This window comes from Dicentrarchus labrax, unplaced genomic scaffold (assembly GCF_905237075.1).
Source record: "Dicentrarchus labrax unplaced genomic scaffold, dlabrax2021, whole genome shotgun sequence".
In the NCBI taxonomy this organism is placed as follows: domain Eukaryota; kingdom Metazoa; phylum Chordata; class Actinopteri; family Moronidae; genus Dicentrarchus; species Dicentrarchus labrax.
In genome coordinates this window covers 1,110,006-1,135,903 of record NW_026136703.1, presented here as the reverse complement: position 1 = coordinate 1,135,903, position 25,898 = coordinate 1,110,006, and the positions used below count along the sequence as shown (strand labels likewise).

General features: G+C 39.8%; 1 protein-coding gene across 2 annotated transcripts; it reads left to right on the top strand.

Annotated features, from left to right (window-relative positions):
• Positions 1-40: 40 nt before the first annotated feature.
• Positions 41-25,560, top strand: galcb (galactosylceramidase b). Of its 2 annotated transcripts, none has more exons than XM_051383806.1 (17): positions 41-231; positions 367-435; positions 522-585; positions 1,820-1,933; positions 2,668-2,807; positions 3,518-3,556; positions 5,818-5,948; positions 8,811-8,966; positions 20,614-20,738; positions 21,377-21,504; positions 22,124-22,213; positions 22,299-22,388; positions 22,469-22,613; positions 23,012-23,192; positions 23,466-23,629; positions 23,728-23,804; positions 25,151-25,560. In XM_051383806.1, the coding sequence occupies exons 1-17, from the start codon at positions 91-93 to the stop codon at positions 25,292-25,294; spliced, it is 1,998 nt and encodes a 665-aa protein (XP_051239766.1). In that variant the 5' UTR covers positions 41-90; the 3' UTR covers positions 25,295-25,560. The 2 variants fall into 2 exon arrangements, with proteins under 2 accessions (XP_051239766.1, XP_051239775.1); XM_051383815.1 differs by lacking the exon at positions 5,818-5,948 and adding an exon at positions 3,767-3,894.
• The last annotated feature ends 338 nt before the right edge of the window (positions 25,561-25,898 follow it).

The following is a 25,898-nucleotide window of genomic DNA, read 5'->3' as shown; positions in this document are numbered from 1 at the left end:
TCCCAGCACTCTGTCATGTGACGCACAGGAAGCGTGAGCGTGCATACAACAGCCGCGCGCGGCAGCGAGTGCAGACCCTGCTGTTACAGGATGGCGCGCGGAGCTTGGGCGGCGGTTTTCCTCCTTCTCGGTTCGGTTGTGGACCCCTGCTCCTCTCAGACCTACGCCCTGAACGATAAAGCGGGTCTGGGCAGAGTTTTTGACGGAATTGGAGGTTTGAGCGGCGGAGGGGTGAGTTGAGTCACTTTTGAATGACTTCCTGGTACGATACGGTCTGTCCACAGAGAGGACGTACAGTTAGCTGCCTCACTGCTTCTGTTACTGCAGTCCTTTTAACGCTAACAATGTATCTGCTGGCTCCTTCAGGCGACGTCTCGTTTACTGGTGAATTATGCTGAGCCGTACCGCAGTCAGATATTAGACTACCTGTTTAAGGTACGGTATCATTCAGTCATTCATACAGTCCACTGTAAAGTAGAGGGGACCTCACCGCTCTGCTTTCTGCTGTCTGCTGTCTGCAGCCCAACTTTGGAGCTTCTTTGCACATACTGAAGGTGGAGATCGGAGGAGACTCTCAAACTACTGGTGAGTCATATTAAGTAACACTGCAAATGGATTCATATGTCAGCCTATTAGTTGTCAGGAAGTAGTGCAAAATGCCAGTACAGGTTCCAAGATTCAGGGTGACCCCTGACCTGACTAACAATAGATATTTTATTTACAGGCTGGTAAAAGTAAGTGAAGTTGCAAATCTTTAAAGCTAGAATAGATGACACTGGAGAAACCAACAAGAGACAGCTAGATTCTGAAAATATCCAACAACAAAACAATCCATCCCCTCCCTTCAGGTATGCCTCCAAAGCCACTCCCCTTAACACATGATCCTTCAGCGCATTGCTGTCATCGCTAACCGTATCCGACCACCTCATGTCTCATCCACACATACTTCTACGTTAGGCCTTTCTTATTTCCCACTTTGTACATCCCTGATTCCTCTCCTCGCCTCCTCGCCTCCTCTCCTCTCATCTTAGACCCTCCCACCTGAGATGAGAGCGGAGGGAGCGAGGAGGGACACAGAGGAGGGAGGAGTCAAGGCAACAGGCTTTTAACAGGAGATGTCCTTACTTCAGAGTCAACAACTGCACAGCTGCATTATCTGCCCATTGTTTAGAATGCTGCTGTATTTCATTATCTCTGTCAGATAAGCATAACAGCGTTCATAAAAACAACTATATATTTACTTTCAGTTCAATTGACAGTGTGGCATAAAGTGACAAGAACGAGCCAACGGATGTCATACATTTCTTTTTATTTCAATCATGAACTAATAAAGCTGCTCTTTCACTATAAATCTGTTTATTGCTCTACTGTTTCTAAAAATATGAGTTTTTCATTGTGTTCCGTACTGTCAGGGAATCTATTGTGCCAAACTCCCTTAAAGAAAATGAAAAAGCACAGGACAAGTTTGTCAAATGTCGATGGTCTTTTTGTCAATTTGGCATCAATATCATCCATAAAGATAAACAATTGACAGTTTAGTCTCCTCAACCGCTTTTAGAAGTCTGATAAGACTGTAGGAATAAGGCCGTTTCAACCCCTCACTAAATAAGTGCTGGTTGGTGGATTAAATATAGGCCAGTAATATGATTCATGTTTAGTGTGGGAATGATCATTGATACATCACAAATTTGTTTAAAAGAATATATAATTCAAATCATGTGTGAAATGTTTGGGGGGTCAGTACCAAACAATCTGAAAAACAAGATTTGCTCCAAGTTCCTTTTGTGTTCCTTATGGTTGTGACATTGTCTTTTTCAAGATGGAACAGAGCCGTCACACATGCACTATGAGAGCGATGAGAACTACTTCCGAGGCTACGAGTGGTGGCTGATGAAAGAGGCCAAGAGGAGGAACCCAAATGTCACACTCATAGGTGAGAAAGCACAGTTCTTCTGCCCTATACTCCAGGAAGCTCAGACAAACAGCTGCTGAAGATAATAAAGATCATGAGAATGTCTGCTGAGAAACTGAGATCAGCTGATGATAAAACATGACAGGATATCAAGAACCCCTGCTATGTATTATTTGTAATTGGAAGTGCCTTGGGACCATGCTGCATGGTGATTCTGCTCTTTAACTAAATACACTATTTGTGGGCTTATGCATACTAGTTCCATATGGCATGAAAACATCTGGCATTAGGGCTGCAACAATGCAAAATAATGTTCATTGTCGAATAATCTGTCAATCATTTTCTCCATTAATTGATTAGTTGTTTGGTCCATTAAAAACAATTGTTGAAAAAAATCCGGTCCACCCACAGATATTTAGCTTACTGTCATACAGGACCAAAAGAACCAGAAATATTCACACTTGAGAAGCTGTAATCAAAGAATGTGTACATTGTTGATCAATTATCAAAATAGTGTGCAATTAATAGTTGACAACTTATAGTCATGGAACTCTACATGTATATCAAAGACTTGCTGGATTTTATTTTTGCAGTCTAACCACTTGCAGTGTTTGTTCATTAACAGTAAGCAGGTCTGATGGGAAATGTGGTCTTACCAAAAACAGCACTGCTGCTTGGAGCGCTGCTTTGACATTGATAGTGTATTGGTGGTACACAATGCATCTTCAGCCTTGCATGTGTTTGTCTTCCTGTAGGTTTACCCTGGGCCTTTCCTGGTTGGGTGGGCCATGGTAAGAACTGGCCCTATGATTTCCCAGACATCACTGCAGCATACGTGGTGAACTGGATCCTCGGTGCCAAGCAGTACCATGACCTGGACATTCAGTATGTCGGGGTGTGTAGTCGTTTTACTTTGTGTCTCATTCTTTTTCAAGCTCCATGCTATGCTAATAGAATTGCACTTCATATCACATCTGCCCAAACCTTCAACCATGCACATACTCGAAAATATATGCATCTGTGGCTGTGTGGCGACATCTATGACATTAATGCAATTTAAATGAATCTACATGCAGCAATACTTTCTATTTCATGGTACTTTCTAAACAGACTTACTTTACAGTGAAAACAAAGGTGAGCAGTAAAACTAGTAATCACAGTTTATAGACCAACTTTCTGGTTCAACTTTTACCATACTTATTGCAGTTGTGCGTGTGTGTGTGAAGACAAAGTTTAACTGTTCACTGAGGAATTATTAACATTTCAGGTGTTCACTTTCAGATAATGTGCTTTAAAAAGACAGCATTCATTTGTCAGCTTGTTTACAACCTGTCTGATCGTCTGACTGCTTGTGTTCCTTGACCTGCGTGTCACCCAGTGTTCCCAGATTCCATATATATGATGTATATGATAAACTGTTACTGTTAATTACAACTAACTTGACAGTATTTCAGGTGACCGTAGGGGCTGTTACATAAAGCAGCTCAAACAAGGTTATTTAAGTAACTTTTTTTTTCTTATGTTAGCTGAACATATAACGCTGCTTTGAGCAGCAGAATCTGTACACGTTTGCAGTGTAACTAAAATTGGCTTTCGTCTGTTTAGATTTGGAATGAGCGAAACTTTGACAGCAAGTACATCAAGGTAATCCCAAACTCTTTTTTTCAATGTCCTGTCATTGATTTGACTGACAGATGTGCATTATGGGTAAGCTTGTAGCCTAAACTGTGAAATAAATGAGAAAAACAGCCACCAACATTGAGTTGTGCTCCACATGAGAGATGAAGTTTGACTCTCAGTGGTTGATTTGAAGTTCTAGCTGGGTTCCTCTGAGAGCATGTCTTTGTTGCCAAGGTTCTCCGGAACACGCTGGATAAACTTGGTCTAACTGGCGTTGGCATCATCGCGGCAGATGGTGATTGGAGCATCGCTAACTCTATGATCGCTGACCCGCACCTTAATGACTCTGTTGAGGTGATTGGGTAAGTACAGTCAGCCTGTAGTCACACTCAGAAGTGGCGCAGAATTAAAACTCCTACCACAGTGGTTCCCAACTATTTTTCAGACGTACCCCCACAGTCCTGTCAAAGGAAAAGTATCATCAACACCACCCAAACGTGTTGGTTTGCACTGATTCTAAACTGGATGTTATTTTACACCACTGATTTATAAAAGTGGATATTATCAGAATATTTTCCATACAGTTAAACTGTCAGTGTTTTGGTTTGTTTAACTTTGCATTCATACTACTTGTGACACAAGTTGCTGTTTCAACCATTTACCAACTTGTATGTAACATTTTCAACAGTTTATTCAGTTTTTAGATGATTTTTTTCAATCATTCATACATTTTTAGCTAACTTTTTCAATTCAATTTTATTTGTATAGCGCCAATTCATAACAGAAGTTACTCAGGACACTTTTCAAATAGAGCAGGTCTAGACCGAACTCCTTATAACATTATTTACAGACACTTAACAATTCTCACCATGAGCAAGCACTTGGCGATGGGGGCAAGGAAAAACTTCCTTTTAAGAGGCAGAAACCTCGGACAGACCCCTCGGTGCAGTGTCACCCGGTGGGTGGTGCCTATAGCAGCATAACTAAGGGATGGTTCAGGACTCACCTGATCCAGCCCTAACTATAAGCTTTATCAAAGAGGAATGTCTTAAGCCTACTCTTAAATGTGGAGAGGGTGTCTGCCTCCTGAACCACAACTGGAAGCTGGTTCCACAGGAGAGGAGCTTGGTAACTGAAGGCTCTGGCTCCTGTTCTACTTTTAGAGACTATAGGAACCACAAGTAGCCCAGCATTAGGAGAACTATTTACTATTTTTGGGCCCAATGGCAGTGCGATCTAAAGTGTGTACTGTGAGTTTATTGGAGGGCAGTTTGATCCCTGACAACTGATTGACTAAACATGTGATGCACACATGGTGAACTGGCTTCTTCATTTGCGTGTGTCTTTACTTTAAACACTTGGTGAGTTGGTCTTCTGTTTCTCATCTGGCGTTGTCTTCTTTCCCATAAATCTACCTGTTGTAGTGAATCAAAGCTGAATGTTTGTGGCTGTTTTTCTCTTAGACTGGAAGAGTTTAGTCATACGCCGACTTGATAAGCTAAGTGCATGCTCCCATATAATACACAAACAAGACACTTTTATCACTAAAATTAGGTCACAGTCAATTATCTAATCTTTTTTCAATTTAATTATCCACTATTTCTAAAATCCCGATATATAGAATTGTGGAAATTAAGTTATTTCAATGTTCCAAATTTATATTTTCTGTCAAATTTAGATGACAGCAAATCAACAATAAGTTTAAATTGCCCACTTACCCAGAGCAAGTAAAATGCCACTTTGGACTAGTAAATCTTGCAACTCACTTGCCCGATTGGGCCTGAAATAATTTAAATTTTTTTTAATTAAATAATTTTTTGGAGCTGATGATGGAAGTTAAGAGTGAGCCATCTCACTTCTTTCTCATATGTGTTGTTGCACACACTCAGTACCGATCGACCTAAAAACACCACAACACAACAATTCTTATATTCAGGTGATTATACACTAATGAAAACATACCTATGGATATTATATTCCATTTCTGACAATAGCTCCTCCTAAATGTTACACACAGGACCTTTTTAATAAATAATCTCAACTGTTCAGCTTCTTTAGCTGAAAACAAAACATCACATGTGGGGCAAATGGGCAAAAAAAATCTTTAAATGCAGCTTTATAGTCAGTTTTTGTAAAAAATCAAAATAAAGCTTGATTTTGCAGGTGTGTGGGTTTTACATGGTTGCAGCAAATACTGTAAACCCTGATAAAGTCCAAATAGTCCCAGCTATAAATCTGTGTCTTACTCTGCTCTCTCCTCCTGTGTGACTGACTGGCTGTACCAGCTGCTGCGTTACACTCTGGATAAGAATGGCCTGGAGGGGGTCAGGATCATAGCCAGTGACAACCTGTGGGAGCCCATTACCCTGTATCTGCTGCTAGACCCAGAGCTCGGCAGAGCTGTAGACGTGATAGGGTAGGACCCGTCTCTGCGCGTGGTGTTTGTCTGCACACCCTAACATCAGTTTGTTGTGTCTAACTGAGCTATTAACAGGTGATACATGCAAGCACTAGGTCTGTGGTCCTCTTTAATGGGTTGAGAGTGTAGTCTTTACCTGCATGATATGTACAGTACTAACCATAACATTCCTGTGATCAGTGTTTCTGTTTGTGTGTGTGCATGAGCATATTTCATTCATTGGCTAATTCTGATCTGTGTTCTGTCTGCTCACAGTAGTAGTGCTTGATATGGGTTTTTCAATTAAATGCTGAAATTTAGAGAGCAGGGCAATATCAAAACAAAGACAAGTCATGTATAATGCCATTATTCCATGCACTTTACAATCTAATATACATGGTTTGCCAATAGCATGTTGTTTTAGGTGGATTTTTATTAATTAATGAACACGAACTGGTCAGTTTTTGGAACTGTGAGCCTAAAATTGTGAACTTTGAATGTGAGCTAGTACATTTGAATCTGTGTGAAGTGAACTTTGAGCCTGCACAACACTGCAACTGTTCCTTGTAGATTTAATCTACACCATGTGATAGTATGTGCTTAGTCACTTCCTTGTTGACTCATCTCTCGCCTTCAGCAGTACATGAAAGGTTTTTTAACTTGTATTAAACATTTATCATTGTAGTCTTACAATGATAGGTAAAAAAAAGAAAGCAAGATGTAATATAAATTATATATAAATATCCTAACTTATGTTGCATGTGTTTTTTATTTGGCTGTTTTGCTGTTTTGCTCATTGATTTGGCCTGTTTGGCTGTTGTCTAGTTCACTGGTTCTCAAACTATGGTACACGTACCCCTGGCGGTATGCGAGCTTCCTCTAGTGGTACGTGGAGGATGTCACAAATATTTCTTTTAGTTAGGGCTGCGACTAACAACTAATTTGATAATCGATTAATCTGTTGATTATTACTTCGATTAATCAATTATTAATCGGATAAAAAGACAAAAACTACATTTCTATCCTTTCAAGTATGTCATTCAAAAAACAGCGTCCTCTTGTACCATGTTCTTTCAAACAACTTGCCAAATAAAACAAAGCAAAGGTTACAAAAATAGTTTTTTATAAAGTGCACATAACTACATTACATTTACATTTTTTCTCAACACAAAAACCTTTTTAAAGTCTTCCATTTCAAAAAGGAGCCAAATGAATTTAACAAATAAACATAAAATTGATAATAATAATAATAATAATAATAATAATAATGTATAAAGTGCACTTCAGTTTGTAGCTGAACGGTTTTTAACAGTTATCAACAAAAACAATATATATAGGTTTTGATAAATTTCACATGGCAGGCCTTTTCCATTTGTTCTCAAAACAAAAACCTGTTCAAGTCAGCTGCTTGCTGTGGTGTGCAGACCTTCCTTTGAACAAAGTCACTAATGTTGGGTTGGTTCTTTCTGAAATGAGAGAAACCATATAATAAACGTACATATTAGCACCATTTACATGTAACTCAATACATACTTTGTTGATTTAATTAATAATGCTGATGTAAAAGGCAAATAAAGACAATGCCACCACATAAAAAACTAAATTAAATAAATGGACATTGGGGATGCAGCATACGCCAAAAATAAAACGGAAATGTAACTAATCAGATCAGAACTGGATCAGATATTGTTCAAGTTTCTGTTTTGAAGTAATAAAGAATTCACTTTAGACTGCCTCTGAATAACAGCAAGATATATTCCAGCAACTCCATAACGTTAGTTATACTAAAGTGTCCCTCCAACCTAAATAGATTTAAATAGCTTTATTGGTGGCCCGGCTACATTGATCCATTATGAAACGAACCGGATATATTTCTGTCCGTTACGTTTATTTCAAAATTGGTAATCGTTTTCTCCACCAAAACAGAGTCAAATCTGCCGGAGACCGACACATTATCAACCCCGAGTTGCAACAAAGGGATACTCAAACAAAAGAGCTGGACGTCGTAGTTTGTAACACTTTAAAAATGAATACACAGCAGTTGCTGCTGCGCTTCGTTAAACAATCAGATTACTCCTCGTTAACAAAATGTTAAACACACGTACACGGACACGACGGATCAATGTACCAGGGCTATGGATTTATAAAGTTAGGTACCGTGAGTTCCCTTCATCCATGGCTCCAACATGTTTTCTCTTCAGGTGCTCCCGCAGTGATGTTGAACCACTGTGCCATGCGAGGTCAACGCTGCACATTTTGCAGCAAACTGTCTTCTTTGAAGGCTTTAACGTAAAGTGTTCCCACACTTTTGATGACTTGGTCGTACCCCTTTCTCCGTGGTATCATTAACCTCCACACGTTTCTCCACTAAACACTAAATCTGTAGAGTTTGCCTCCGCCATTTTTCAAATGTTTACTCCAGGCAAGGTAGACGGCGTCGTCACGTGAGCTCAGGCACAGCATTGGCTGACTTACTGCCACCACCTGAGACGTTGCCGCAGCGCCTGCCTGCAGCGCCTGCCTGCATCGCCTGCCTGCATCGCCTGCCTGCAGCGCCTGCCTGCAGCGCCTGCCTGCAGCGCCTGCCTGCAGCGCCTGCCATAGATCCAACGAATCGATGACTAAATTAATCGCCAACTATTTCTATAATCGATTTTAATCGATTTAATTGATTAGTTGTTGCAGTCCTACTTTTAATGAAAAACATTTATTTAAAAACACACTCAACATACTTTACAATTTGTGTGTGTGTGTGTGTGTGTGTGTGTGTGTGTGTGTGTGTGTGTGTGTGTGTTAGCTAAATTTAACACCCAAATGTGCATACATCTCTGTTATTTTCTTATTGACTTTGACCCTGTGTGTTGTATGTGTGGCATTCAGGGCCCACTACCCAGGCACCACCACTGTGAAGGAGGCTGTGAAGACGCAGAAGAAGCTGTGGTCGTCGGAGGACTACAGCACTTTCAACGATGAGGTGGGAGGAGGTTGCTGGGCTCGCATCCTTAACCAGAACTACGTCAACGGAAACATGACTGCGTGAGTAGATACACAATGAGCTTTTATATTTTATCCAACCAATCTATTTTTTTCCTCCCTATTTTTATTTTATTTATTTTTTTTGGAGAGAATTACTTTTTTTTTTTTTTTTAACAACTTTATTTAAGGCGTTTTCAGTTATAGAGACAAAGGTAAACATACATACATACACACACACAGGCTAGAGGGAAAGGCCCCAAAAGTGCTTTAGTTTTCGAGATACCCCTACCGGAGGTAGAACAAAGCACAACAATGTTTTTTATTTTCTCCAAGGTCTCCCATATATGAAATAGATTCTTGTATAAAAATATTTTACTGCAAAAGTGGTTAAATTGAGAGATATAGTGGCACGCCCCAAATTTAAAGTCAGGCCGAATTAGAGTCAGGCCGAATGGGAGACAATACACCTTAACCCATGTAATTTTGTAATCTAAGCTCTGATTGATCCCAAATTTGGTGTGGAAGTGGACAGGGGCCCATTTACATGTCTGAAAAAGAGAATGTGGATATCTTGATGCACTGAGGAAATACAGTACTACAAACACAGAAGTACAATAGGCGGAAGTATTAAATATGAGGGTCTATGTTGAATGTATACATTTACTTTAAGTTAGCTTTGGCTGGGAGTGTCTCAGACACACCAACCAGGATTTGTTAGAAAGGTCTGACTGTGCTGAATCCAGCAATATATGATATGTAACTGTAGCAGGTATAATCAGTCATCTACATTAAGAAATGTATGACGTGTGCCAACAATAGCATGAAATGGATGTAAATGGCATGTCCGCAGACAACAATCAAGAAACTAAAAATACACTGCCATATGAGAGAAATTGTAACAGACAATTTGTTGAAATTGTTGTATCAACTTTAATTTAACAGGTAAATACATTTTCTGGATGCAAAATGTTTTTTACAGGCAAAATACACTAAAATATGAACATATAACACTCATACAAACAAATTTGTTGTATGAAGAATGTCACTCATCCACATTATCCTCTGTGACAAAATGTGTCAAGTTTGGACACTGGCATTGGCATGAGCAAAACTCAGTGCATGTCAATCCCACTGAAAGACACTGGCATTTTCTTTGGTCACTGCAGGTCCCATCACTGCAGTAGAGGTGTGTGATGTTTCTGAGTTCTTGTGGAGCCGCTGGTTTCTGGAACAATGTGGCCTCAATAGATCTGTCTTCTCTGACTTTCCAGCCTTGTCCGATGGGATTCCAGAGAAGTGCCTTTGGAAGATGGCTATGACGCCACACTGCTGTCTGATACATTGCTCTCAAAACATGTTGCTTGAAAGCATCTTCAGTCGGAGGTAGCTGTGCTGCTGATGCATCAGTTGTGGATGCCAAAATGTATCTCAGCTCATCAAGGCTAGTGCATAGGCTTCCATTCTCTTTTCTCTTTTGTCCATACAGATGGAGGGCATATTTTCCTGCCACAGGCAATGCTTCTTCCAAGCTGTTAGATAATCCAAAGTTAGACATTTCTTGTAAATCAACAAGGTTGGTCTTCAGCTTTGTAAAAGCGGTTGTCTTTCCTTTCCTGTAAAAGCTGCTTGTGGTGTCACAGCCAGTGAGGGAGTGGCACGCAGGTAGACATTCACAGAATTTAACTCCAAGTTTCTGTGAAATAGCACAGATTGGGACAAATCTTTCTCTCGGACCATGTCCAGAGTGCATGTACACAGTAGATGAAGCAAACATTCCTTTGCTTGAATAGTAGACAAGCAGTACCAGTACATCTGTGTCATTGCATTTGATGATAACACGAGAATGTGACCTTGCGAGGTGTATTGCATGTAACACCACTCTTGTATCAGCCTCCTCCTGGTTACTGTATAGGTCTACTAAGCTTTCAACCCCTGACTGGCTGACCATCTTAACCTCCTCACCATTTTCAAAACCTCCTGCCAAAATAATGGTCTTCTCTGCTGAGATTCTCTGAGGTCCTGTATCCACTATGTAGTTGCTGACAAAGCTACACAGGGCAGCCTTGTTCCCACTGCACTTCAGGTATTTTCTGTAGTTAGGAACATTTGCTCTTCCTGTAATAACATATGTAGGTCTCTTAACCTGAACTGTGCCTCTGCGTTTCCTTTCAAGGTCTTTTATTGATGGCGAATGGTCATATCTGTCAAAGACTATAGCCACGCAGCTGAAGCCCTCCTTTCCTGTTAAGGCTGCAGTTTTCCTCCAGATGCTTTCACCTAGGTCACTGAATGTCTGGAAGTCTGAATCATGGAGACCCTGTAGAAGAGCCATGCCATCAATGATGTACGCAGATGGTTCCTCTGAATTTGGCAGTTGCTGTATCTCCTCAACTACAGTCTCAATTTTCTTAGCAAAGTCAGCCTTTGTTGTTTTCCTCCTACTTCCATCATCATTAAACAATGATGGGGGGACAGCAGCAAGTTCATGAGACATCACAGTTTCCATCGACACCTCCCTCTGCTTGGAAACAGCAAGAAGCCTTCGGAAGAGCACATCTGAATCCATGTGAACTTTTCTTGTGCCAGCCTCAAATGACTTTTTCATGTCTTGGAAAGTTGCACAGTGTTTTCTATTTTCACGGTCCCAGAAGCTCCGTGATCTTGTGGATTTTGCCAGGCGTTCCTCAATAAAGACTGTGTTTTGCTTTGCACCCTCTTGGAGGAAACATGAAAGCTCTTTTGCAACCTGACCTGTGACAATGTTAATCAGTTCCTCTGGAATGCTATCAAGGTTGAAAGGATTCTGCATCTCCTCCAAAATTGCCATTATCTTCTGTACATCCCTTTCATCTCTGTCCATTCTGGATGAGCCATGTTCCTGATGGGCTTTTGAACTCTTCTCATCAGTGTCACAGAGGTCTTTCATGGCATCCACATATGCTGTGGTTACATGTCTTGTCATCAGCCATCTTGTGAGAGCTACCTTTCGTAATGTAAACCCAACAACTCCACCATGACTTTTTCCCTCTCGATTGATGGTTTGCTCCAGTGCCTGATCAGTAGCCACACAGTTGAAGCTTCGCTCCTCAGACCGGTGGACAACAAATCCTCCATGCTGCATGAATGCATATGCTTCTGGCTGTTGATGTTCAAGGGATTTCATTTCTGCTACATACACTGGCATGCACTTTGCATAGTTTGACCTTCCAGCAGCTCTGAACCAAGGGATGACTTCGCACATACAATTCAGATGGAGTTGAAAGTCAGCTTCACGCTCAGAACGAAGAATCCGCAGCAACAGATCAGCACCTTTCAGGAAGTTCAACCAGTATGCAAAGTTTGCTGATTGTTTAACTCCCTCAACTGAGAACATTTGGATACTTTTATTGTGATAAGGCCAGTCTCCAATTCACTGATAATTGTCATTAGCATGGAATGCATGTTGCAGATCTCTCAGGAGCTGCTCTTGTGTTCTTGTCATTGGATGTTGCCTTTTAAGCCATGACTGCATCGCTTTCCAGAAAAGCCTGAACAAAGCTTCAGGGGTTAGTTTAATGCTCCTAACGCCTCTTGCCAGTTGTTTGCCATGAAGAATTTGTCGAGCTGTTCCCTCAGCATACACATCAGACTCAGTCAGTATGTCATTGAGGCCGCCATCACCATAGAGCTTTCCAATGCTTGCCAGGTAAGCCATGGTAATGTGCATACCTCCCAGTCTCATTGTTAACTTTCCTTGTAAAGAGGGTGGTTTGCTCCATAATATCTGTTGTGCTTTGCTATAGATAGCAAGGTCTGCAGTCACAAGGATGTGATGCTGTCCTAGTTCTTCAGCAAGTGCTACAAGCCGTATCATAGCTGTATATATAGTGGACAGATCCGAAGGTGATTCCCTAATGAAAGGCATGTAGAGAACACTGGCTACAGCACAGGAATTATCAGATGTGAAGGCATTGAATGCGGACCATGCTGGGACATTCTGTTGATTCTCATTTACATTCCTGACAAGCTTCCACACTAGATCTCTTCTGTCTGCTGCCATTGAGACTGCAGTGTTGGATTCCAGCATCTCAGGTTTGTGAAGTTCAGGTGGTTCTGGTCGCTTTGGAGGTTTGATGTACCTGTGATCAAAATTGAAATAAGAAGTTGCTTATAATCATATACATTACTTATAAAACACTGTTAGTCTTAACATTCATCCAGCCTTTTTATCATCCCAATAAACCAGTACTGTTACAGGTGATAGGGAAAGGATATTTACTATAACATAAAAATACTCTCTATCATATCATGACAATATTTTAATCAAATCTAAACAAAAACACATTTACCTGTGTAGTTTTCCTCCATCCAAGTCACAGGTGTTTATAGCAGCTAGAGATCTTTGCGAAACCCTTGCAATGCTCTTCTCTGCTGTGGAAACATGGCCTCTTCGGTACACAACAGTTGCCATAGCATGAGTTGTGTGCTTCCCATCCAGAGTGTCTTCGTTTTGGTCAAAGTTGTCAATGGCTGCATCAACAATCCCATGTTCAGACACATTGGAGAGACCATTAGGGATGTAAACACCTTCTGCCCTTGACATCTGGTCTGCTGCCACTGATGTGAGAAAGTGCCTAACCTCATCATAAGAAACACAGTGGCCCATTGCACTGAGCTCATTAATTAGTGTCTTGCTTCCAAACTCATGATGAATCAGAATTGCAAGTCCCAGGGTTATTGGTGTTTGAATGTGGCGACACTGTGCAAAAAGACTGTGGCAGATTGTGATTACACAAAGATTTTCTTTCAAAGATGGTTCCTCAACACATGTTTGGTGGTTTCTAAGAGCTCTTGAATCAACACACCAATTTACAAAGTCATACAGAAGGTCAGGCACATATTTGCTGCATTGGAGACGAGAGAGCTGATCACTGCTAACATAGAAATGACGTTCATGTTCAACATTCTCCATACTTCTCCTCAATATTTCTGCAGCCTTGCGTAAGATCTGGGTATCAGAAATACTGTCAAGTGTCTTTGGAAGTGTTGTCTCACAGTCATCTGTCTATTCTTCTCTGAGTTGGGCAGCTGCTCTCAATGCATGACCAATGGACATATTACCAGAGCACACCAAATCTGTTTTTCCAGAACGTTCAACAAATACCAGCCTGTCATTGTAATGCTGAAGGAGCCTTTCTTTCAACTTCCAGGATTTGTACTTCTTATCTTGTTCATTTGCCTCATCTTGGGCCTCAGACATTGTCCTCAGTATGTCAGTGTAGTTACCAGTTAAAGAGTTAAGAGTTGTTACTTCCATGTCTTTTGACAATAATGTTTTGTCAATGTGTTCAGGAAGCTCCATGAAGGCCTTGTCATACATAGTGGTCTCTTTTTCAGCTTCATTTTTGCGCCTGGCAGCTGCTATGTTTCTAGCAGAAATGTAGTGTGAGAGACATCTCCTATGGTACTTTGCATCATAAGCAAAGAGATCTTGGTGCAAAAGTAACCGATGATGTATGACTTCATCTGATCTTTCTGATGCAGCATTAAGGACCTTGTCTCTGGTACCCTTGCCTGTACCTGTTGTAATAGGTGTCAGACATTCTGGTCTGATACTATCTTTACCACAAATTAAGCAATCCCTTCGTATATTGAAAAAGGTTGCATCCTCTCTACTTATCCTTCTTGATGATACTGGTTCGGAGAGGCTCTCTCTTTGAGCAGGAGTAACTTGCTGTTCATTGATGTTAGTCTTACTAGAGTAGTTTGCCCTGCATGATACATGATATGACACTTTTATTTTGAAGGAGAGTATGTCATCTCTATGTGGAAATAAAGTTTTATGGACATCATCTCCTCTCTCTTCTGCAACATTTAGTATTCTTCGAAGGCCTTCTACCTTGGGATTCTTGACATAGGGGTCTTGTTTCTTGGAAAGATTTTCTAGTGGTTTGGTACAGATAATACAGAGCTTTGGATCCAATGCCTGTGGTTCACTCTCCATCATCCCAGTACTGGTTAATGAGAAAAATATACAAATTTTATCTTCAGGCACATGGAATTAATCCTTTAATAGTTTCCACAATTAGAAACTCTTACAGTAGAGTAGAACATTCCCCAGGCCAGTGGTTCCCAACCTGAACGCCAAAAGCCCCACAAGGGAAATGCCCAAGCTTCACAAGGGGTCGCAATACTTTCTTGATTTTAAGTGGTGTAAGAAAACCTTTTTTTTTTTTTTTTTTTAAATATACACAGTAGGCCTATAGCTCTGCATTTAATTTATTTCTCTCAAAAAGATAGTATAGTTGTTTTTAAAGTTGATATTATTATTTGAAATGTAAACTTTGAGCTGAACACAAGCTATATTCACAGAGCCTTCACTCTCTGATAAAAGAGAGTCTGTGTCACTATCAATTTAAGGCAATAAAGCCAAAAAGAAGCCTATTAAGCTGTATTACTGTTAAAAATACATAATACAGACAGAGAATTGTATAAAAATATAAGGGAAACTCATCAATATTCACAGAAAATCTTCTCAAAAGTCATCCAAATCTTTCTGGGTTTTTTTACACAAACTCCCTGCAATTATTTTGTTCACTGTTTAGGTTCATTGTACAGTTTATCACTACTGTTATTGTTGAAATATAAAAGGAAATATACATAAAATATGTCAGTCAGGGGTCATCAGTTTACTCAATGTAGGTAAAAGGTTGGGAACCACTGCCCCAAGCTGTAGGAAATTAATGGTAAAACTCTCTATATAAAAATTGCAGGTATTATCACATTAAACGGCTTGTGTTTAATAATTGATTTAATGAGATTGGTTAGCGCTGTTCTACAGGTTATACTATGATTGTCCTGTTCTATTCATTATGAAGAATATCCTTCAGACAACAAATCAGTCTTGACTGGAAACACAACAGCTAAGGAATTACTACACTATGATCACTATAGCTCAAATAATTCATACACTGTGCTAATTTTGCTAAAGACAAATTGTATTAGCTCATGTAAATTAAGCCATACAGGTAAAAATATAAATGCAAATCTTGTGATAATCAAATTAAATTCAGTTAATAGAAAGATAAGTATACATTAATAGATTATAATATAAGGATGCTGGTAGATTTTTAAGCAGCTAAAATAGATCAGTCAATTTTGACTAACAACACAAAGTTAGCTAGCATGAAACGAAGAGCAGAAGGGATAATAAAACCTCTAACACAGACAAACAAAACAAACAAAAGTAATTAACATCAACCTAACACAACAGAATGGTTGAATCAAGTATAATTATATGTTAGCTGAAGCCAAAAGGTATAGCCTTTAGTTAGATTTTCCAAAAAACATGACTTTGCAGTAATCAGCTAACAGCTAGTAGCTACAGTAATCAGTTCTTTAGTCAAAGCTGAATCATTTTTACCACATCACATTAAGACTTACTTTGGACATTTTAAGAACACATCTATGAAGATTGTGGTGTATGGACATGGGTCCAAGTAGGTTAAGGTGACCAGGTTTCCGAAATGAAAATCGGGGACATTTTTTAGCGCGGTGGTCAAAATTTGTTGTTTATTCATTTCGTTATCGTTATGAAATGAATAACAGGGGCAATTACATGTTAATGTATTTTGACAAATGAGTAGCCAATGAGAAGTTACCCTTAACCCTTCAAACTGTTAACCAATATGAAGAACTTGGATTCTGATTTGACTCTGATTCTTCTTCTTATTATTATTATTATCATTTATAGTTCTTTTTTCTTTTAGCTATTTCAATCAACTCATGGGAGCTTGTCAACATGTGCACACTTCCACTCGTGACTTCAGCCATATTTCACAGCAAAGCATTACATGAGAGGATTTACACTTACGCTGTGCACTCCTTGTGATAGAAAGTCAGAACAAACTCTGAGTGCAACCTGCACGCTGCTTCCCCCTGTAAGGACGGTGCCCCTAAAATAAAGAAGGAGGCGCTCTCCAGCTGGCTCCCCGTCACCACCTGCAGCTGCACAGACGAGCAGAGGAGCGCTCTGCTGTTGTGGCGTCGATGTGCCGCAGCACAGCGGGAGCAGCCCGCGTGTGTTTTATAAAAAAAAGCAAACAAAAAGAGACCAGCCGGTCGACACAAGCCATTTACCGCGCACGTAACGTCAGCACGTTAGTTAAACTGGTTTAACCCTATGGTTTAACCATAATAACTGGAGTGTGCATCCATACGCAACTTTTTTTCTCCCCCATTCAAATCGGGGACATTTTCGGGGACAGCTTTAACCGGGGACAGGTCGGCCAAATCGGGGACTGTCCCCGAAAATCGGGGACGTCTGGTCACCCTAAAGTAGGTTTTAGAGTTCCTCAAATAGTTTATAGTTGATCAAATAGTTTATCCAATCACTCTCTACCAGGCGAGCTCAATCAATCAAATGACTAGAATATTTAATACAGTGACAATATTTAGTTTTGTTGAAAATGGTGTTCTAATATTATTTCAAGGGGACTGACAACTTATACGTATATTATAGTTGAATAAAATAGGCTGTATTTGTTTTACACAAGAAATGTTTAAGTTAAATAATGTATAAATAATTTATTATGCCCACCCCTTTTACATCCATTTCATGCTATTGTTGGCACACGTCATACATTTCTTAATGTAGATGACTGATTATACCTGCTACAGTTACATATCATATATTGCTGGATTCAGCACAGTCAGACCTTTCTAACAAATCCTGGTTGGTGTGTCTGAGACACTCCCAGCCAAAGCTAACTTAAAGTAAATGTATACATTCAACATAGTCCCTCATATTTAATACTTCCGCCTATTGTACTTCTGTGTTTGTAGTACTGTATTTCCTCAGTGCATCAAGATATCCACATTCTCTTTTTCAGACATGTAAATGGGCCCCCTGTCCACTTCCACACCAAATTTGGGATCAATCAGAGCTTAGATTACAAAATTACATGGGTTAAGGTGTATTGTCTCCCATTCGGCCTGACTCTAATTCGGCCTGACTTTAAATTTGGGGCGTGCCACTATATCTCTCAATTTAACCACTTTTGCAGTAAAATATTTTTATACAAGAATCTATTTCATATATGGGAGACCTTGGAGAATATAAAAAACATTGTTGTGCTTTGTTCTACCTCCGGTAGGGGTATCTCCACATTTTGGGTGACTTCCCACTAGCCTAACAAACATATCAGTTCTCGTGAACATAATCCCGTACTAGTACCATCCCCACATACCCTCCCCTGGGACCAAGAGTACAAGGAGAAAAAAAAAAAAAAAGATCCAGTGCTGTATAAGTGTAACATCAATGGGCTAGTCAGACAGGTCGACAAGAGAGAGGACCAAGATAACATGATTAGTTACAGATTTAACTTCTTTACATACTCAATAAGGGGAGACCACATTCTGGTATATGTGTCACAAGAGCCGTTCAGTGTGTGTCTTATCTTTTCTAACTGAAGTAGAGACAGCACCTCCTGAATCCATCTCCTGAAGGGTGGGCATTTGTTAGATTTCCAATTCAATAAAATCACCCTGCGAGCTATAAGGCTACAGAATGCTATAGCTCTCTTTTGTATATTAATGGTACATGTTTCTGAGGGTGTGACTCCAAATAAAGCAGTGAGTGGATTGGGTTTGAGGGGTGTGTTGCATAGAACTGATAGACAGTCGAAAATGGAGGACCAGAAATCAACTAAGGAGGTACAGGACCAAAACATATGGCCCAGTGACACTTGGTTGCCACACCTGGGACAGGTAGGGAGAACAGACAAGTATATTTTAGCTAGCCTATCATTGGAGTAATGTAACCGATGGAATACTTTGAACTGTATCAACCCGTGCCTTATACATATAGAGGAGGTGTGTATGTTGGAGATACATTTAGCCCAGACATCATCCAGTATCACAGTTTCCAGATCCTGTTCCCATGCTTTACGCGTTTTAGTGTGCGGAGAGAATTACTTTAATCCATTAGCTTACACTGTGTTCCAAATTATTATGCATATACTGTTTTTGTTCTTTTTCTTACTAAATAGTCGATATAATTGGCAGTCAATAGGATTTTTTATTCCTCAACAATTATATCATAATCTGGATTTTTTTAAACACAATTACCAATGACATTTCTTGCAAAATAACTCAAAATGCAGTGTTCCAAATTATTATGCAAAACAGAGTTTCAAAACACTTAAGTTTCTAAAGGATTGAAAACCGAAATCTGTTGTATTTTTTGCATTAGAGGGGATCATTTTTCTCAAATTAAAGCTATTTAAATCAAAAACATCTTTAAAGATCGAGTTACATATTAACATAGGAGCCCTTCTTTGATACCACATTAACAACTCTCTCATCCATTGAACTTGTAAGTCCATGTACAGTTTCTGCCTGTATTTCCTTTGAGGATGCCAGAGTTGCCTCCCAGAGCCGCTGTTTGAAGTAAACTGCCACCCACCCTCATAGAGCTTCCTTTTAAGGATGCTCCACAGGTTCTCATTAGGATTGAGGTCAGGAGATGATGGTGGCCACACCGTGATTGTTTCTCCCTTAATGCCCATAGCAGCCTAGGCCTCAATGGTATTTGTTGCAGCATGGGATGGTGCATTGTCTTACATGAAAATGATTTTACTCCGGAAGGCATGCTTCTTCTTTTTATACCATGGCAGGAAATGGGCAGTTAGGAACTCCACATATTTTGCAGAGGTCATTTGACACTTGACACCTTTAGGCACCTTAAACGGGCCTACCAACTCACTTCCCATTATTCCAGCCCAAAACATCCCTCCACACCCCTTGCGATGTCGCACTTTTGGGATATGGTGGCCATCCAGAACTCCTTCCATCTGGACCATCCAGTGTAGCACAGCATTCATCAGTGAATAAAACTGTTAGACAATTAGTCTTCATGTATTTCTGAGCCCACTGCAATCATGTCTCCTTGTGGGCATTGTTTAAGGGTGGCCGAAATACAGCTTTATGCACATCAGCAAGCCTCTGGAAGATCCTGTGTCGAGAGGATCTTGGGACTCCAGAGTCACCAGCAACTTCAAATACCTTTTTTACAACTCTTCATTGGCTTTTTCACAGCTGCTCACTTAATACGATGAATTAGCCTTACAGAAACTTTCCTTAACACGCCTTTATCTGAACGAACCCTGTCTGCGCTCTGAATCAGACACAAATCTTTTCAGAGGACAATGATCTCTCTTAATACTTAGTAAAATATCCAGTGGTTTCATACCTTTTGAAAGATACTGCACTATTTCACACTTCAGAATCTGCAGAAAGATATTTTTTTCCCCCTATATTGCATGAAACCTGTAACTTGCTTAATAATGTGGAACAACATCCTTAAGTAGTTTCCCATTAATTAGGCTCACCTGGAAAACTAATAAAGACAAACCTGTCTGAGATTGATGTCAGTGATCTAAACAGACATGGGAACACAATCGAAAACTTTCATTGACATTGTTTTTATTTTTTATAATTGAAATCATATTTGCATAATAATTTGGAACACAGTGTATATGGAAGAAAGGTTAAAACTTGTGAAAACAACCAAACCTTGTACATGAAGGAAATCAGCTTTTAAGTACACAAAAGAGAAAATATTTCATCATTAATGTGTAAAAATGATCCAAAAAGATGGTGGCTGTGCCATGAAAACCTGGGTTCAGCTCCTGTGTCCAGCTGTGGTTGATTGCTATTCTTCCTCCAGCACCATCTCCTGGAACCTGGTGGCCAGCTACTATGAGGATCTGCCATTCGGCAGAGACGGGTTAATGACAGCTGAGGAGCCCTGGAGCGGCAACTATGTTGTGGAGTCCCCTATCTGGATCACAGGTCTGCATTACATTGTGCACTCAGAAGAGAGATACTGTGCAAGTATGTTATGTCTGCTGATCTTAACAGCACAGCAGAATGTCAAATAGGACATTGAACATTCCAAGTTGCTACTGAAAATAATGCAAATGGCTTTTAAAAAGAGTTAATTCCAACTAGAAACCTGTTTCTCCCTCAGATAGTTAGCTAAAATCACACAAATATGGCACTGACATGTTTATAAAGACAGACATTTCTTTGTTCTAAATATGTTTCAAAAATAAATGGAGAAAGTATTGTAGAAAAGCAAAGGTCAGTTGTCAAACAAGAAAATGAAGTTATAAGGTACAGTATGAAGGTTAGCTGTGTGTAGTGTGGTTCCAAAGCGTATAGCATGCAGTTGGACGAAGACAGACCCCCTTGGCCAATGTTTAATAATATGACTTCCATTTCTCTTTTTAATTGGCATCCACACAATTTATTATTCAGTAAGATAGACACAGAAACCACAATCTATAGAGTTACTGCACGCCGAATTTTCTGTAAATGACTTTGTCATGATGTCAACAGGTTACAGTTACTAACTGCTGTGGCTGACTTATCAGAGTTATCAGCAGTGGTTTAATAAATCAATGTATTCACTGTTATTTTCATCACAGCCCACACCACACAGTTCACCCAGCCAGGATGGACCTACCTGCAGACTGTTGGACATCTGGCACAAGGCGGAAGTTACGTAGCCCTGACTGACGGGACAGGAAACCTCACTGTTGTCATTGAAACAATGGCAAGTTGGGATTTCCTGTTTCCATTTTTACTTTTACATTTTTCTACAGAAGCAAATTGCTGCCATGCCAGAAAAAAAATTGTCAATAAAAATAAACAGATAAATGCCACATGTCGAAGTATCCTTGAGCAAGATACTGAACCCTGAATTGCTCCTGATGCTGTGCATCACTGAGTGAATGTGTGTGAAAGGGTGAATGTGGCACGTAGTGTAAAAGTGCTTTGAGTGTTTGGAAGACTAGAAAGGTGCTATACAAGTACAGGTCCATTTACCATTTACCATCTTGTTTCGTGTTATAAAATGAAAAGCTTCTTGTTATAAGAAACGTGCCATTGATAGGTTAGCTGTTTTTCTCGTATGACAGCAATATGCTGCTGTAGTTTCCTCCCCTGCCTCTGTAATTTAAAATATTTGTCTAGAAATTATCTTATGAAGTTCTGAAGGATGTAGCTGTACAGATGATTAAAACAACAAAACTAAGTTTTTAGGTTTCAGTGTTCAAGTTTAGCTTGAAGTTGTGTTTCCAGCTGTTTTATTACTGTTGTTACATTTACTACACTGATACTCTAAAACTGCTCTTGAGATATATGAATGTCTGTTTTCTACATTTCCTTTACAGACTCATGATCACTCAGTGTGCATAAGACCTCCACTACCTCCCTTCAATGTGACATCCCAGAATGCAACTTTCCAGCTCCAGGGATCCTTTGTAAGTTCCTCTGAGGTCTTCATCATACCGCTGAGTTAGTGAGTGATACCTACTGTTGTTATCCATTGTTATTTATTTTTCCTAGGCCTCCATCAAGGAACTCCAAGTGTGGCGGTCGCAGTTTAACTTCAAAACAAAAAAGCCCTCCTTCTTTGAGAAACTAACTCCACTGAAGGTAAAATAAGAAGTTAGAAAATATGCTTCCTACATTAAATCATGGCACCAATAGTTTTAACATGTTTATGATTATTTCAGCTTGTTGATGGATCCTTCACCTTAAACCTAGCTGAAGATGAAGTTTACACTTTAACCACGATTACAACAGGACAGAAAGGAAGTTACCCAGACCCACCCCCTTCCGCCCGCTTCCCTAAAGTCTACAAGGACAACTTTGACATCCGTAAGTACAGCATGCACGGAACCCAAATGATTTTTGTTTGGTCATTGAATTCTTGGTGTGTAGGATTTAGTGCCATCTAGTGATGAAGAGCAAGAACAGGTGTACAGGGCACAGAGTGGGACTGACAGGGGCACCATTCACCCAAAATCAGTTTAGCATCAAAATGATTTCATTGTAAGGTAGAAAGATGCATAATGTTAATTCAGAAAAGAAGAAAAGAATCAGTTATATCAAGACAAATGATTTCATTCAAACCACAAGCTTTCTCAAAATTCCTGACCTGATTTATTTTCTTTATTTCCTCATGTACTGTGACCTGGTATTTTTGAAACATTGGAATAAAAGGTCTTAATAGTCTCCATCCATCTTCCCATATCTCTGTATTTGACCTCCTGTAGGAAACCCCCCCTTCTCGGAGGCTCCGGACTTTGCTGACCAGACAGGGGTGTTTGAGTACTACATCAACCTGACTGACCCTGGACCTCACGTCTTTACCTTACGACAGGTTCTGACGGAGAGACCCGTCACATGGGCAGCTGATGCCGACCAGACCATCAGCGTCATAGGAGACTACCAGTGGTGAATATAACTTGGCAAACATGCTAACTTAAAGCTAAAAAAAAAAACTTTTTTTCATATTTGCAATCAGATTTTTTCCTGCTAGCTGTCAGGACATAAATTCACTATATCCTGACAGTAGCACATGAGACAGATAATCTGTGAAACAATCAGGTTCCTCTGGTTCTTCGTAATGACATTTTTATAAAAGTTAACTACTGCAGCTTTAACTGTCTAAAACCTCGTATTGTGCAAGATTTTTATCCAACATAATCTCACACTGTTACGTTACAGGCACGACCTGACGGTTACATGTGATGTCTTCATGGAGAGCGTTAAGACCGGTGGGGTCTTCATAGCAGCCAGGGTGGATAAAGGTGGCCAGTCAATCCGCAGCGCTAATGGAGTCTTCTTCTGGGTGTTTGCAGATGGCACATACAAAGTTACCAATGATCTCGGTCAGTACTATCACCCTCTGCTTCATTATTAAAAATATTGTACCGGGTTGGGTAGGTGTCATTGCTGTTTCTCTTATCAATGTGTGTTTGACCAACAGCTGGACAGACTGTACTTGCAGAGGGACAGTCTGGTACCCGAGCATATGGTTGGCACACCTTATCACTCACTGTGAAAGTAAGTTGAGACTCCATGTCTTAATGTTCGAAATGTTTCATACTGACACTCATTCATTTGTCCTTTTAAAGACTAGAGAGCTTGACTGCAACCAAATCAAGACTGATGGGTGCTGATGAGATTAGATTAGAATTCCAAATTGGAGCCTTTTTACTTTATCACCTCCTCAATTGACCCTTCTGGAATCCTGTCCCTTTTTTGGTCAGAACCTCGGTCAACTTTCTCCTTTTCTTTAAGCAATAGGTTTTTACCCAGGAAGCGAAGTCATGACCCGCCCTACTCTGCCTCTGATTGGCTAATTCTGACCGTTTTATTATTATGTTATTGGTAATATTAGCAAAAGGCTAGCTAACTAGCTAGCTAATTTAAATTAATGGTTATTAAAGGATTTGATAACATTGGGTAACTTAAGAGGTGGCTATGTCGTATTTATCTTTTAACCATCTTCAAAATGTGCAGGAGGAAATTGACCAAGGTTCTGACTGAGTCTTGCTCAGTTGTTATTGGTGCACAGAACAAAAAGGGGTGGGACTAAGGAAGGGTCAGCTGAATCACTTAAATTCTTTAAAGCCTGGACTCAAACATTGTACATGCTTTTAGTGGAAATTATAGTTTATCAGAAACTCTGTCCACTCTGGGTTGTAGATGGTGGGAGAAGCTAGAAAAGTCAATTTTTTGCTGTGGTATTACGTACCTGTGCTTTCCAATCAAAACAATGTGGCACACGAATAGTCTTTGAACTGATTAGGCGATTGGATCGGTAACCATTTTAATTGATTTATTGTTTATATGTTTAGTTTAAAGCAAAATAGCATATCAACAGCTCCTGTAATGTGAATATTTGCTGTTTGATAGTAAAATAAGTCAACTTGGGCTCACAATTTCAAATGGGCATTTTTCAATATTTTTGACATTTTCTCAAGAAAACAATCAGCACATTAATTGATAATTAAAATAGTCATTAATTGCAGTGAAGCATTATTTTGATTAATATCTTAGTTTATGTAGAGAGCTCATAGCTTTTCCTGATTAAACTTCTGTTGCCATGTTGTACATGTCAGATCACACTGTAAGTCCCACAGGTAAAGACACATGAACATAAGCGAGACTGTTTCCATAAATTGACTCAGGTTTTGCTGGTTGCTGAGCTTTGTATGAACTGAATGGGCCTGCGGTGATTGGCTGCTAATGGTTACAGTGTAATCACATGCTAACTGAACCTGTCACACCCATGTGACTGACTCAGGATGAGGATGTCTATAAAGAGTCATACTGTATCTCATAAAGTGGATATGCATATATACTCAAACCATTTGCTGACTCACTGTGCCCCCGCTCTGCTGCAGGGCCAGTACGCCTTGGGGCAGCTGAATGGATACCCTCTGTGGAAGAACGCTGTGGTACTGACTCCAAAGAACGGCTGGGCAGCCATAGGAACGCGCTCATTTGAACTGGCTCAGTTCGATAACTTTGCTGTGGTGGCAGGATAAGGATTCTACTGTGAAATAATCATTTACACTGTGCAGTGAATATTGTGATTAATTTATTGACTTGTTCAAAGCATTGATTTTAACACGATAGGTGCAATTTTTTTTTTCTCTTTATGAAAAGGTTTTACACAAGAATTAAGGGAACAAGAGGTTATATAATGTAACAAAGCACTGCACCCTTGAAAGTTCTTGTCTGATATATTTGTTAATGATTTTGCACTGTCTGGTTTTTATGGAATAAAGAGATTTTTATGTTTTTGGGGAAAGATGGTCTACTTTACATGTACTGATAGATGTAAAACTAAAGTACAATCATTATCCTATTGATCCAGGCACTTGTATGAGAAGGTGATTTCTAAAAATTACTTTTAAAGCTGCAACTAACTATATTTTTAAATTGACAATGGATCAAATAAAACGTAATGTGAAAGCAGTCACCCATAAAAGACAGTTATAACCAACTTTGTAATGCAGTTCCACTCGCACTGAGATATTTCAAGCTCTTTTAGCTCATTGTTTTGGTTTTACAGCTTGCAACTTCACTGTTTGCTCCCTACTCTCATCAGCCTTGGTGTCCACCAGCAGGCAGCTGTTCTCAGTGAGA

Coding starts and splice junctions, on each gene's coding strand:
- galcb (XM_051383806.1), top strand. CDS start 91: ATGGCGCGCGGAGCTTGGGCGGCGGTTTTCCTCCTTCTCGGTTCGGTT. Junction 22,214..22,298: donor TCCAGCTCCAGGGATCCTTT/GTAAGTTCCTCT, acceptor TATTTTTCCTAG/GCCTCCATCAAGGAACTCCA. Junction 23,193..23,465: donor GTCATAGGAGACTACCAGTG/GTGAATATAACT, acceptor GTTACGTTACAG/GCACGACCTGACGGTTACAT.